Here is a 16385-nt window from a genome sequence, read left to right on the forward strand (position 1 = left end):
TGCACTTTCAAGTTTCAGTGCACCACAAACTCTCAAGGTAGTGGGTTTCTTAAAGAAGAGAAAAGTAAAAGTGTTGCTCGACTCAGGTAGTACTCATAATTTCATTAACAAAAAGTTGGCAACTCTTCTAAATTGTTTTATATATCCAGCCCCAAAGTTTCAGGTTTTGATTGCAAATGGGGGCACAGTTAGTTGTTCAGGGAAGTGTCATAGCATCAAATTATCCATGGGAGATTATCAACTTGATACTCCAATGTATGCGATATCCATGGGTGCAGCGGATATTGTTTTAGGAGTACAATGGCTTACTACATTGGGAACAACAAAGATGAACTTCCAAGAACTATTCATGAGATTTCAATCAAAAGGAAAGGTAGTGCAGCCGAGGGGATTGAAGGCAACATCCCCACAGATGGTAAGCTCTCATCAAATGCAAAAGTTTCTTAAGAAAGATGTGCATGGATTTGTGGCCCAGCTATGTCCATTAGAAGTCTCTCAATCTAATGCTCTTACTCATCCAGATTTACAAGCAATAATTGATCATCACTCAGTGATTCTTGGAGATATGCCTAAAGGACTTCCTCCTAAGAGGGATCATGACCATGCCATACAACTAGTTCCAAGGAGCCAGCCACCAAACATTAGGCCTTATAGGTACCCACACATACAAAGAGTGAGAGAGAAAAAATTGTTGAGGAAATGCAAGAGGCAGGAATTATTAGGCATCGCCAAAGTACTTACTCCTGAATTGTTGTGATGGTGCATAAGAAGGATGAAACTTGGAGCATGTGTCCAGATTATAGAGTTCTCAACAAGTACACCGTTAAAGATAAGTTTCCTATTCCAGTCATCAATGATCTTCTAGATGAATTAAATGGAACTATGTATTTTACCAAGTTAGATCTTAGATCAGGTTATCACGAAATTTGGATTAAGGAGGAAGATATTTGTAAGACAGCATTTTGAACTCATGAGGGTGATTAGGAATTTTTAGTGATGCCATTCGGTCTTACCAATGCACCATCTACATTCCAATGTTTGATGAATTCTATGTTTCAGAAGTTCTTGAGAAAGTTTGTGTTAGTGTTTTTTGATGATATATTAATTTATAGCAAGACTTGGGAAGAAAAATTTCAGCATAAAGATCAAGCATTACAATTACTCGAAGATCATCAACTCTATGCTAAATCATCCAAGTGTACTTTTGGTCTTAAGGAGGTGGAGTATTTGGGACACAGTTTTACATGAAGGAGTAAAGGTGGACCCTAGCAAAATTAAGGCTATCATGGAATGTCCTATTCCAAAAACTATTAAGAAGCTAAGGAGTTTCTTGGGATTGACAGAATACTATAGAAGATTTGTGAAGAATTATAGTCATATAGCAGCACCCCTTACCATTCTACTGAAGAAGGATTCTTTTCATTGGAATGAATCTGCTAATGTATCATTTGAGCAATTGAAGAAGGCTATGTGTACAACTCCAGTGCTTGGCACTCCAGACTTCAACAAGGAATTCATTATGGAATGTGATGATTTTGGAAATGGGATAAGAGCAGTTCTCGTGAAAGAAGGTTGACCAATGCTTTTGAGAGTCGTCAATTAAAAGGTAAAAATCAACTCAAACCTATTTATGAGAAGGAAATGCTAGCAATCCTTCATGCAATTAAAAATTGGAGGCCTTATTTAATGGGTCAACACTTCAAGGTTAAGACAAATCATGATAGCCTAAAATATTTTTTGGAACAAAAACTATTGGGATATGACTTTGAAATTTTATACAAGAAAGCGAAGGAAAATATTGTGGTCAATGCACTTTCCAAGAAGGATGAAAAAGATGAAGCCTTATTGTGTGCCCTTTCAATATTACAAGAAAATTGGGTGGTAGAAGCCAAAGTAGAGTGGCAAAATGATGTTGCAACAAGTATTCTCATCCAACGGATAAAAAGTGACACTAGTAGTTCAGATAAGTTTGTTTAAAGGGGGATATTCTTTGTTATAAAGAGCACTTGTATCTATGCAAGAATTCCACTCTTCAACACAAGATTCTCAAAGAACTACACGAGTCCCTAATTGGTGGTCATTCAGGATTTTTGAAGACATCTCATCAAGTTGAGCAAAATTTCTTTGGGAAGGGCTAAAAGATGATGTTCAAAAATTTGTGGCTGAATATTTAGTTTGTCAAAGAAATAAGAGGGAACCAATTAACACGCTAGGTCTCTTGCAGCCTTTATCTATTCCTAGCCAACGTTGGGAAGAGGTATTCATGGACTTCATCAAACGGCTTCCCAAATCTAAAGGTCATAATGTCATCATGGTAGTAGTTGATCACCTCACTAAATATGCACATTTCATTGTATTATCACATTCTTTTACAGCAAGTATAGTGGCAAAAGTTTTCTTGGAGAATATCCAAAAGCTACATGGTACACCTAAGGTTATTGTTAGTGATCGTTATCATATCTTTACTAGTCATTGGAAAGATTTATTCTCATGTTTGGGTACTAAAAGTTCTTCATACCATCCTCAATTAGATGGGCAAACTGAGGTTGTTAATAAATGTTTGGAAGGATATCTACGTTGTTTCACTTCAGAAAAACAATCTAAATGGGTAGATTGGCTACCTCTTGCAGAATGGTGGTACAATACTTCTTTTCATAGTTCATCAAAAATGTCTCCATTTTTGGCACTTTATGGATATCATCCTCCTTCCATCATTGCATCATTAAAGGTGTCACCAAGAGTTCAAGCAGTAGAGGACCACTTGCTTCATCAACAACAGGTACTTTCAGAACTCCAAGAGAATTTAGCTATGGCACAAAATCAAATGAAACAACAAGTGGACCAACAACGTAGTGAAAGAAAGTTTGAAGTTGGGGACTAGGACTAGGTCTTCTTGAGATTGCAGCCTTATAAACAAATATCAACGAAGCAACAAAAAAAGAATAATAAGTTGTCTCCAAGATATTATGGACCATACCAAATCATGCAAAAGATTGGTAGTGTTGCCTACGAGCTTGAGTTGCCACCAACAACAAAGATGCATCTAGTTTTTCATGTTTCTTGTTTGAAGAAGGTAATTGGGCAGAATATTCCTACTCAAACAGTACTAACAGAACTTGACAAAGAAGGAAGAATAATTTTGGAACCAAAATGCATTCTTCAAACATGCACAAAGAAGCTAAGGAACAGAACCCTGACCTATGGAAGAACTTACTAGTTGAAGAGGCCACATGGGAGGATGAAGAGTTCATTCAAAAGAATCCACACTTGGTTGCAACTTGTGGCTATCTTAATCCTTAATTAAGTCATGTTATCATTATTATATTATTATTTAGGTAGGTAGGCTGGCCTGGGTGTTATGTAGGGTTGGGTTTATTCAACGTAAGCATAATTAGGTATATATATGACATTGTGAGTCTTATTTCAACATCATATTCTGAAGTGTGTTTTCATTGGAGATATTTGGAGGTTGCCCCCTTGAAGTGGCCTATTACTCTCAGCTATTATCAAGTATTTATATATTATTTCATATTATTTCTTCTATCGTGCAAGTTATTTCATTACATGGTACAGTATATACAGCTCGTTGTTCTTTCCTTGCTCGAGTGTATGAGCTCAATCTTGTCCGTACGATGGTCTTTAATGAACAAAGAAAACAGCGTACGAGGATCTCAACTCGCCTTCCTCAACCAAACAGACTTCTTTCACCACCTTATCCCTTATATATTTTATTGATACCGTACACTTGCACGTGAGGTTTTGTTTTGGCCGTACGGTGGATTTCGGTGGCTTCTGTATTTGCCTGCCCATACTGTGATGTCCTTCAGTATATGTTTTGGAGGTGGTGTATCCCTTTTAGCTGTATGGGCTTACAATGATCCACAACTACTGCACCCTGCATCTATCATACGTTGTACGGTGATTACGAAAACCGCTACTCTTCTTTCTTGTTGAGATTGTACGGTGTTACGCCCTCCCTATTTGTGTTCATACAGTGCTTTTGATGTTTGTGGCAAGATTTTATAGATGGCCATATGTCAAATTTGAGTCCCACTACTAAATTCATCACATAAACATATCTTATTACCCCCTATTTAGTACATAATTATATATTATTATTTACTATTTATTAAATATTTATATTCTGTCTAAATTGTTCATGCAGGTCTCATTCCCTCTTGGAACCTTGTTCCTTTCAAAATATATTTTAAATTTTGACCCATTTATTGCATTAGTCACCTCCTTCCCGTTTAACGTCCATAGTTTTATTGCTCCATTATCCCCTACTTCACGAATTTTGTATGGCCCGACCCACTTCACTTTAAATTTGCCTAGTTTGATTTCATTGTGCCCATTGTATTTTAATACTAGTTGGCCTAGTTGGAACCTGTTTAGTTTCAAGTGCTTGTCCTCCCACACCTTGTGTCTAGATTGTGAATCTTCGATGGCCTATTGTGCTTGTAATCGTCGTTTGTCGAGTTTATCCAAGTTGTACAACCTTTCACTAAGACTTTTCATATCTCCCAACTTGTTTTCGATTGCTATTCACAAACTTGGTACCATGAACTCTGTTGGTAACACAACTTCCTGACCATACATCAGTTGGAATAGAGTATGTCCCGTGGTAACTTTATAAGAGGTATGATATGCCCATAATGCCGATGGCAACTTTTCCTCCCAATCCTCACCTTCAACTACACAAGACTTGTAGATTACTACAACCACGATTTTATTTGTGGCCTCCTCTTGTCCGTTTGCTTTAGGATAGTACAAGCTCGATAGAGAATGGTATATTATGAATTCCGTGGTGAGTAGCCAAATGACATGATTGACAAAATTTCCCCCACAGTAGCTCATCAACTATATTTGGATTCCATATTTGTAATGATCTGCTCGTAAGTGAATCTCATTGTGCTTAGTGCAAAGGTGTCCAGTAGGGTCCGCGCCTCTACCCACTTGGTAAGGTATTTTGTTGCTACAACAATGCACCTCCATCTTCGGGTTTTTCTCACCTTAAGGGACCCAACAAAGTCCAGCCCCCAGCATTCAAATAGTTCCTGCAGGTGTGAAGGGTTCAGAGGCATGAAATCCCTCTTCATTGGCTTCTTGGCTCTTTGACATGTATCACATGCAACAACCAACTCTCTGGCATCATTGTGCACGGTTAGCCACCATAATCCTACCAGGAGTATCTTTCGTGTTGTCCTTTCCGGCCCCATATGTCCTCCTGTCAACCCTTCATGTGCTTCTTTCAATACTTTCGGTATATCTTCCTCGAGAACACATCATCGTAAATTCTAGTCAGTTCCCATTTTATATAGCAACGCGTTGATCAATTGGAACGTTCGACTTCTCAGCACCAATTCCCTCCTCTTGCTTGGCGGCATTTCCCTAGGAAATTGCCCTGTCAAAAGATATTCCCATATTCGCATACTAGGATGGTAGTACGACAATCTGGAATAGTTGTCAATAGGTAGCATCTAAACTTCTGCACCACATACACCATTCCAAGAGCCTCTCACTCTGTCGTACTGTAATTCTTTTCTGCTTTAGACAATAGTCTAGTTGTGAAGTAAACTAGGTGGTCCAATCCATGATCACCTATCTGTGCCAACGTTGCTTTGATTGTGTAGGTTGATGCGTCAACATGTACGTGGAACTCCTTATCCCAGTTCGGATAAGCCAATCGTGTTTTCAATCCCTCAAAGGCTTCATCCGGCTCTATTTCCCATCTGTAGGGTTCTCCCTTGTAGGTTAGTTCGTCGAACTGGAAAGATATTTTGGCAAAGTTCTTAATAAACCTTTAATAGTATCCTATGTGTCCTAGGAATGATTTTACTTCAATCACATCTATTGAAGGTGGCATTTCTAGAATTACCCAGACTTTGTCAACATCCATCATTAATCCTGCTTTACATATTATGTGTCTCAATAGTTTCCCCTGAGGTACCATAAATCTACACTTCTTTGGATTCAGTGCTAGTTGCACTCATCTTCATCTTTCCATGCATTCCCTAAGTGCGGTCAGATGCTTGTCCTCCGCACTAAAGACTAACAAATCATCCAAAAATGCTTTGAAGTTTTCGACAAACATCTTGTCAAAGATGTGCAAGATAATTCTTTGAAACATTGTCAAGGCATTGCACAGATTGAGCAATATTCTGTTGTAGGCGTATACTCCATCTACTACAAAGGTTGTTTTGAGCTTATCTTCTTCTGGGATAGATATCTAGTTGTAACTAGAAAATCCATCCATGAAAGAATATATTTTGTACCCCGCAACTTCTTCCAAAATAGTATCAGTAAACAGTATCTGAAATGGATCCTTAATTGTTACTGATTCAAGCATCGAAAGTCTACACATATCCTTATTTGAGTGGTATCCTTTTTCAGAGATATCACAATTGGGGATACCCGCTCATGCATTTATACCCTAAAAATAATACCTACTTCAAGCATTCAGTTAATCTCCTCTGTGACCCATGCAACATAGTTTTTGTTGGGTACAGTGAGAATTCCAAAGGGTATAGAATCTATGTACCTGGGTAGAGATCATTTGAAATTAGCAGAGATGTCAAATTTGAAGAAAACGTTGCTTTAAAACTATCAATAGGTATAGAAGATGAGCCCATCTCAGACTTGGATGAAAATCTACAAACTGAAAATCAAAGGGAGCATGTATCATTACAAGATACGAAAAATAGAGACATCTATAATATCAAGAAAAGGCCTTTACGAGCAAAGAAAATGATTGAAGAAAACGATGTTGAGCCAGATAAAATTTCCAAGGAGAGCAAGAAAACCAGAAATAAATCTTGTTATACTGCACTAGTTATTGAGATTACTAAATTTGAACCATCAATTGTCAAAAAAGCCCTAACTTGTCAAGCTTGGAAAGATGCCATGGACAAAGAATATCAGTCCATATTACAAAATGATATTTGGGATATTGTACCTAGGCCTAAAGACAAATCAGTTGTTGCATCCAAGTGGTTATACAAAATCAAATATGCTTCAGATGGAAGTATTTAAAAACATAAAGAAAGATTTGTTGCTCGAGGTTTTTCTCAGAAGGTAGGCATTGATTATGAGGAAACTTTTGCTCCAGTTGCTCGATACACTTTTGTAAGAACAATTATTGCAATTGCAACATCCAAAGTATGGAAGATACATCAAATGGATGTCAAAACCGCATTCCTGAATGGTGTCATTAATGAATAAATATATATCGAACAACCTGAAGATTTTGTTACAAAAGATAAGAATCTATATGTATGTAAACTAAAGAAAGCTCTTTATGGCCTCAAACAAGCACAATGAGCTTGGTATGAAAGGATAGATAGCTACCTCTCCAAACTAGGATACTCCAAAAATGAAGCTGATCCTAACACATATTTCAAAATATCTAATGGTGATATGTTAATATTTGTTTTATATGTTGATGATCTTTTCATAAGAGGTGAAAATCACTTAAATGAAAGATGCAGACAATATCTTATGGCTGAATTTGAAATGAATGATCTAGGCCTACTACACTATTTTTTGGGTCTAGAAGTATGTCAAAAGAAAGATTATATTTTTCTAAACCAAGGGAAGTACACCCTTGACATCTTCGCTAGATTTGGAATGATGGAGAGCAAACCTCTAGCAACTCCATGGAAACAAATCTACACAAGCTAAAAGAAGAAGCTGCAAATTCAAAATCCATTGATCCCACTCTCTACAGACAGATCATTGGATCACTCATGTATCTAGTAAATACTAGGCCTGATATCTGCTATGCCACAAATGTCTTAAGTCATTTCATGTGTGAAACAAAGAAGATTCATTTTATGGCTGCTAAACATATCTTGAGATATCTATGTGGCACAATCGGTCTTGGGTTGAAGTACAGAAATGTTGAGATAAAACTTGAAGGTTCTACTAATTTTGATTGGGTTGGTTGCTCCATAAACCGCAAGAGTACTACAGGATGTTGCTTCAGTTTTGGGCCAACGATGATATCATGGTTCAGTAGAAAACAACCTATAGTTGCCTTGAGTTCCACCAAAGCTAAATATATGGCAGCCTCCATGGAAGCCCACGAAGCAGTATGGCTGAGAAAGCTATTATTTGGACTCTTTGAAAAGCGACTAGATCCCACAGTGATTCATTGGAATAACCAAAGCTGCATCAAACTTTCTGCTAATCCGGTTTTCCACAATTGCTCAAAGCACGTCGAGACTCCATACCATTACATAAAAGACATGGTTGACAGAAATGTTATCAAATTGATTTATATCAGCACTAATGAGCAAAATGCTAACATTTTCACCAGGCCTCTTGCAAGGTTGAAATAGAGTACTTCAGAGATAAACTTGGTATGACAAATTTGTAAACTGTAAATTGTAAATACTTTTGTAATCTATTATATTCACGAATAATTAAAAATTGTTTTCAAACTTGTGTTATAAAAGATGATGATCTTTCATATGTGTGAGGTCACTATTGTAGGCTAACGACCTTCTCAATAATTGATCTATCTCCTAACACCAAAATGTGTTGGAGCAAAGTGTTATCATTGTTCTTCGGGCCGGATTTTGCTAGACACATTGATAACCATGATGGTTCTTCGGGTCGGATTTTTCTAGACACTGTAACTTGATTGACCACATTTAAGTGGTGTTTAATCTTGTATTATTTCTTCTTCAATTTCCCTCCTTACTAAAGAGGGAGTGTTGAGAAGATTAGCTTCATGGAAATCGAAGCGAATATTATCTATGAAATTTTATGTCTGATGATAAATCAGTGTATTAAAATCTGACTATACACACACACGCACACACACACACACACACACATATATCATTATATGTTGAAATTACCGAACAAGTTATATTCTTATCACCAATGCCAATCATTAGTATTGAGCATTGTATGATTGCCAAAGATATTTTTAAGTATTAGTGTTACTTATAATAACTCACTGATCACTTTGGGTATCATCAAATGATTAATGAATCGGTGCCTTCATAAGTTATATGGTATATGCATTGAAGCATGACCACGTAGGGTCATACCCCTACGTGATCATGTTCCAATGTATATATAATATACATTTAATCTGCTGAGATATATCAATCACAATTGGCAATATTATCTCAGTCAATAAATCAGAACTGCACCAATATATATATATATATATATATATATATATATATACTTGAATTAAATCTGCTCCAATACTACAGAAGGAAGCTCTGGACACATCTACAAATTATTATTATCAGTACAAGATATAAAAGAACTCAGAAACAGAATTGTGGATTGTTCAAAATCTATTTAGTCTCCTCCAATAAACAATCTTCAAAATTTATACCACCAACCTAGAAAGTCGGTACTAGTTGCACTACAAAAACTGGGGACATTATACAACTAGAAAGTGGCAAATAATTACACAAAAAATAATAGAGAAGTCCCATGATTTTTGCCAAAAAAAGGTGCAAAAAAGCATCTGCAAAACAATTGGCTTTGCATGGCGGAAGAACCTTAAGCAAACCCACAATTTATAGAAAATTATGCAAAACAATCATCACTCGGGAAAAACAATCAGCCTCACGACAAGAAACGAACAACAACATTGTCATAAACTCAGTAACCCGTCCAAAAAATCTTCAGGTGGCAATTCATCTTGTCATCACGCAGAAAAAAGATCCATCATAGACAAAAAAAATTGTCACTCTTCAAACCTAAGGTCTGAAGAAAACCCTTGATTTTTGTAGAGAATAAGTCCTTTGTGCCGTTAAAATGAGCAAAAGAAGAACCTGGTCACAAAAACTCTTAGCAATGATTTATGATCCAAAAAAAAAACCTTCAGCAGGAGCCACAGCAAATAACATAACATATTTTCATTAAAAGGCGATTTGAAATGAAAATGGAAAATGAATTCTAGTTAGATACCCAAAAATTCAATTAAGAAATTTTGTTAGAAAACTTAACCTACTTTGGTACAATGAAATGATTATCACTTGATATTCAATATTATACAAAAAAGACGAGAGCTCCTTAAATAAAGATTACAAGAAAAGTTCTAAAACAAAAATCAAAGACCGAAATGAAACATTCTAAATAAGAACTACAAAAAGGAAGATCTCAACTACATGACCATCATAAAAACATTACATAATTATTTGAACATTGTCGGTGCTTGCAAATAGCTTTCTAAAAATAGCAAGTCTCGAATAAATTGCTCAAAATCACTCCAAAAAGTGTCATTCATGTCCATTATTCTATCTAAACATAGTGACAACATTGAAATACTTATCCAATCTTATTGACACCACCAACTTAGATAGTTGGTACTAGTTGCACTACAAAAAATGGGGATATTACACAACTGGAAAGTGGCAAGCATTGCAAGGAACTTCACATATGAACATAAGCTCCTAACAGCAAGAGAAGACCAATTGCAATTAGTCCAATGCTTGATTCAAAGAGACACCACAAATATGTGTGATCCAATGTTATAGATGGGAAATTGTATTGCGATTGAGAGCATTATTTTTAATAACAAGAATGTTGAATTTGTTAGCCATTAACAATATAGGAGCATAACTAGTGTCAAGGTGATACAACAAAAAGCATAATAATGAGATACATTAATTTGACGAGATCAAGAAATCAAAGAATGCATAAGAAGTCATAGCATACACGTCTTTACCTTGTTCCTTAATTTGTATGTAATCTTCTCACGAACAAGTTGTTCGTGTCGGCTATCAATATGGCCTTTTGTCTTCCTCAATTCGGCTTCCATATGAACCTATGCATAGAAGTTGCAACAGGACCTTAATTTTGGAAATAATTTGATTATGTGAACATGCAATAATTATACAAATATAGAAGTGAATATTCTAAAAGCTAGAATACCATTTTGAAACTTCAAATATGAAATATATAAATACCTTTAGAACATAGCCAGTCTAGATTCTAGACTGCTGAAATAAACTCTTGAACTAATATTACAAAATCTGGTTTAGTTTATGAAGATGCATAATACAACATAAAATGCAATAGGAAATAGATAGTGTCACCAAATATACCCTCTCTCTAATTCTAGCAAGAACTCCACCATTCCATTGATCATCATTCAAGGATATCTCTGAAACATGACCAAAGTTAATTTCCAATCATGTACATCTAAAAAATATAAATCCTAAAAATAAAATAGTGAAATGAAAGAGACATCATCCATCTTGTACAATTGTGAAATAACCTAATGTTATTATTATGATTATTAATAATCATAATCATAATAAAAATTTAAATGAGCATGACTAAATTAACAATACAATAGTAATAATGATTGATTGGCATCAATATTTTTTATAAGATCAATTTTGAGTTTATGTAATGATGAGAACTGCATAATTATTGTTAACATATTAGAAGGTAGAGGCAAGCATAATGGCTGATTGTTGAATTATGGTGAAAGTACCGTGCGATGTTATTGTATACTCTTCAATTATATAGCTGCAAGTGATATACAATGACCCTGCCCTTTATTATAGGCTTGATGAAGTGGCTTTTCTGTGAAGTTGTCAATTTCTCCTTGCAAGCGAAGCACAAACTAGTGGCATTAAGAAAGAATGATGGGTAGATGTATGGCAGTGGATTCATGGGCTAAAATGCAGGCAAACAAGAAAAGAACAGCAATCTATGATGTCAGTGGCTTTGAGAAGGAAAAGATGGTAGTAAATGGTGATCACACCACCTAATTTTGTTAAGTCAATCTCAAAAGAAATTGAGAGTCCTGCGAATAGAATATCAGTTCTTCATTTGTGGGCAACCGCAAAGATTATGGATGGACATTTGGTAGTAAATATAAAGATGCTTATGGAGGATCTGTCAAACTCAAAGCAATCCCTAGGACCCTATAACATCTTTGATGTAGCACAGAACCTATGTTGTGTCGAGATGATCTCCACAATGGCTACTATTAACCTCTTGTGAGAGAATATTGAGGCCACTCAAGACTAGAAAGTGTTTAATTGCCAAATAATCATGCAACACCCACATCAACATCTTGGACTATAATGGAAAATCTCTAAGGGGCTGCAAAAGATGGGGGCATGCCTCAATCTAGAGGCTGTTATTTACAAGAACGCTGCTTGTGAGGCAGACTAAGATGTCTGATTAAGAAAATTAATTTTAAATTGTAATTACCTATTTGTTGGGGATAGGGAGCGTACATTATTTGTCCCCTTATCATTTTGGTGTTGAGATCCATCACTAGTTGAGATAGCTGTGGTTGGTGCTCACAAAAACAAGCTGCGGGGATCGGTACTTCCAATGGGTCGGTGCATGCGACATGTGGTAGTTTAAGATTCCAGTGAGTCAGCGCTCATAGACTTAGGGGTTGGAGCCTCTAGTAGGTTGGAGCCTATAAAACATTGTAAAAAAACAAGTTTATATATAAAGCTTTTATTTGTAGTGGTATTCTCCCACATTGGGTTCCCACGTAAGCATTGTACTATTGTGTCAGTATATGAAATTATTGTTTGGAAAGAAGTTTGAAATTGGAAAAGTCATTATTTTACTTATTCACCCCCCTCTCAATATAATTGTGTGCTCTTTAGAAGCTATTGGAAGAATCTAGAAGAAACGCTTATACATTGAAACAATTTAATACAATGCATATTGCTCTTATTCCCGAACACTAATTGGATACCTCAAATATATATACCATGTTTAATAATGCTCAAAATGCACAATAAATTTGAATAAATAATAATATGTTGAGCTATTAAATAGATTATCGATTATAGATTATAGATAATGCATCAATCAATTAATATAGATCATTAATCTAAATGATTACTAATTGCTTATATATTGAGATGAATAAATTGAATGAAATACATTAATAATAACTAACCACCATGACTTTCTAATATCACAGTCTCAATTGGAGTTTTGGATGAAGATCAATGATGAAAACTTTTATGACAGTTTTTGGCTTGGCTCTTGGTTTTGTCTCTGACACCAAACAATGAATTGTATTCATATGAGTTTTGGCCACTTTGTAATCATAATATTCTCAATTTAGGAATCAAAAGGACAAGATTCATTAGTATTGATAGATACTCTCTCTTGATTCAGTATTTCTTCTTCTGAATCCTTTTTGTATTAGGCAATGACTGGAGCTTTTCTTTTTTGGTTCTTTTCTCTGAGAGCTATTTTGAACCAGTTATTATTAATATAAATATAATGTTTTGCCAAAAAAAAAAACTAACCACCAATTAATAATCACATGGATGGTTACTTTTAAATAAATAATAATGAAATTACAAACGTTGCTATTAAAGGTCGAGGAGAAATGAAGGGACGACTCACTTAAGAGTCACGACATTATAGACCCTGCATATAAGAGGTGGGAGAACATTTGAAGGGAGGGAATGAATAAAAAAAAAGGTAGTAGAATGGGGAATCATGACTTAAGTAGAAAGAAATACCCATAGATGCCACGAAGGATAAGGGAGCCCCGCCACCAAGGTAAGCGGTAAGATGTGAGTCATTTCAAATATTATATATTAATTTTTATATATAGAGAAAGATATATATATTGCTATTATATATATGATATATATATATATAGAAGTATAAAATAAGATAAATTTATTAATGTCCAACAAGAGACCACCAAAAGAGTCTAAGGAAATAAAATCGTACAACTAAGGAGACAACAAGTAACAAGAGCACCAAATGGTAATCAGGAAAGAGCAAACCAAGAGCAACAAGGAAAGAAAAAAAAGCCAGCAAGAGAAAAAAAACCCAGGTGCTAGGACTAGGGGTCCTTTCTCAGAGAAAAAAAGTCCAACACCAAAGGATACTACTCAAGGAGAGCAAGAACCCTAGTAAATTTCTGAAAACTGTTGGAGGAGTGGTGTTGCCTAGTGCGCCCACTACAGAATCTCAAAGATTTGGAGTGGCTGGCAGAAAGAGTGTTGGACAGTCATTGCACACACCGAGCAGGAAGCAGGGTTGACAAGAAGGCAGTGATAAGCTTATCAAAGGCTTGACTCTAAGGAAAGAGGAGTTGCAAAGTGGGGCGGAGTTGCAAAGCCTCCTGGAGTTGAAGTGCGAGACACTGGTCAATGAATATGAAGAAGGTGGAGAGGGAACGACATTCTCTAAAAAGAAAATAAATCTCCCTCTAATCTCATAATAGATGAGGCACCGAAAAATGAAGTGGGTCTCAGTCTCCATCTGAGCAATAAGTGCACAATCAACAAATCATGTCTTCTCTATCAATGTGGTAATCTATCTCAATCTAAAAATTGTGTGAACCAACACAAAAGGATCCCAAGGAGATTTGCAGGGCGTAGCTCCAGCGCCGAGACAAGTAGCCTGGTTGCGTCATAATCCCGTCCTATATATCAAGAAAGTGCTCAGCATAGAAAGTCGTCCACAAGCACAACCCAAGAGATTACTATAGGCTGTGGAAACATACCGTCTATAGATATCAAGCCTGACATGCTCGTTCATCTCCTACTAATGCGAAGGAGGTGAGCGGGAGCATCCAAAAAGAACTAGAAGGGGGGGAGGCGGTCAATATCAATCCTAATCTATCTCAAATGAGTAATGGCTTGGGCCTACCAACAACTAGCCCTAGTGACAATGTCAGAGTCAGCAACAGCAACAGAAGAACAATAGACCAGGTAAGAGTAACGATGTCGACCAGTTTAGATGCTGAAGAAACCAGATCAAATCAAAGATAGCTCCAAGTCTAAAGGAATGGGCCCCAAACTTAGCAAGACTAATAATGTACAAGGTAGTGATGACACATCAAAGGAGAAGCGTCTAAACCAAGGAGAGAGGGACCCCACACAACAAAAACATAGAGAAGATTCGGTCTGACTAAGGAGTCCAAAAGAGACAACTTAGACAAAGTATCCTGAAAGTGATGTCAGAAGCACAATCTCTCAAGCATCGGAAGGGAACCCAACCCCTAGATGGGAGATCTCAAGCTGAGGCGAGGGCCAAAAAATTTAACCGCAATATAAGTATATGAGGAAGTAATCTCAATCTCCTGGCTCTGGAAGTAGAAATGGTGATGCAATGTCTTCAAACAATTGAAGACCATGACCCGAGTCTTACTCAGGTTCACAACAAGCTGGCGCAACTTGCAAAAGGATACAAACCCATGAGAAGCCTCTGAAGACCCTCCAAAGAGGAGGACATAAGAACCACATTATCTGCGAAGAGAAGAATGGAGATCAAAACCTAGTTTAAATAGCAGTCATCACCAGGGAGTGAGGCATCTATGAGAAAGGTCTCAAACTCATCAATATAAATGCCAAACAAGATGGGCGAGAGAGTGCAACCTTGCTTCACCACAATGGTGCTCTCGATAGGATCGGAGAAACCGTCAAGAGTCCTAAATTTGCCCACCACAATTTGATAAGGACTTGTGAGAGTTATTAGTACAATTTCAAAAATCCCAATGTCTCTATGTCTCTGGAAAAGGACCACCCTGACGGAGCCCTAAATTTTTGCAAAAAATTTGAGCCTCTATTTAAAAAGTAATGTTGGAAACCTAATGAAGTTGTCATTGATATCATGGAATGTAAAGAAGAAGATTACCATAAGAGACTTGAAAATGTGATAAGGAATTTTTGGAAATCAAGTTGTAGTATTGACTTAAGATTATATGTAGTAATAAGGAACTGGTGTTTTCTTGCTCAAAACCTTCAAGTATGTAAAAATAAATACAACATCATACTCATATGCCAACAGATGGCAATGAATGTAGAAATGGAGACAATGATTCTCTTAGTGTGGAAAAAATTTCAGCCTTGTTAGATCTAGAATATCATAAACATGTCGAAAGAAATCATCCAAAAAAAAAATTCAATTCACCATGGTGAACAAGTTGATGGATCAATGCATTCTTGAGGCGTACTAGATGTAGGAGATGGTAATTCACATGAATCATATAATGAAGATGAAATAGAAATGCATACAACATATGAACAGGAGGAAGTTTTAGATGAAAGCTCTCATGAAGGCATGCTTGAATTCTCTATGTTCCTGAATCCGTTGTTTGAAGAGGAAGTAGAAGAAGATATTGTTATCGGTAAATTCTATATTGTAGCCAACGGGTAGAATTGTATCTAAAAGGGCACGTGATGGTTGAGTCACCCCTTCGGAAAAGTATATGTACACCGTCCAGAAGTGACATTGGAACATCATTGTAATCATCATAATCATATTGTAACCATTGGAGTGCATATTGCATATGTTGGATACAATTGATTAATTGTGTGCTGTCTTTGATATTACACAAATGTCATATCATTATCAGTCAGTAGATGTCGAGCTCACTCGGGCAGTAAAAACAGTTCTTA

General features: G+C 36.3%; 1 protein-coding gene across 1 annotated transcript in view; it reads right to left on the reverse strand.

The window, feature by feature from the left end:
- The window catches only part of LOC149559504 (centromere protein O), a 182057-nt gene that overhangs the window by 73730 nt on the left and 91942 nt on the right, over nucleotides 1-16385 (reverse strand). Inside the window, exons 6-7 of the mRNA XM_089833413.1 lie at nucleotides 11079-11137; nucleotides 10700-10798 (exon numbers count right to left, since the gene is read on the reverse strand). Coding sequence (XP_089689539.1) covers nucleotides 10700-10798; nucleotides 11079-11137 — 158 coding nt within the window. The remainder of the gene's footprint in view (nucleotides 1-10699; nucleotides 10799-11078; nucleotides 11138-16385) is intronic.

The sequence above is a fragment of the Cupressus sempervirens genome, chromosome 5 (assembly GCF_028749045.1).
Source record: "Cupressus sempervirens isolate cs-2001-9-10 chromosome 5, ASM2874904v1, whole genome shotgun sequence".
NCBI classification, from domain to species: domain Eukaryota; kingdom Viridiplantae; phylum Streptophyta; class Pinopsida; order Cupressales; family Cupressaceae; genus Cupressus; species Cupressus sempervirens.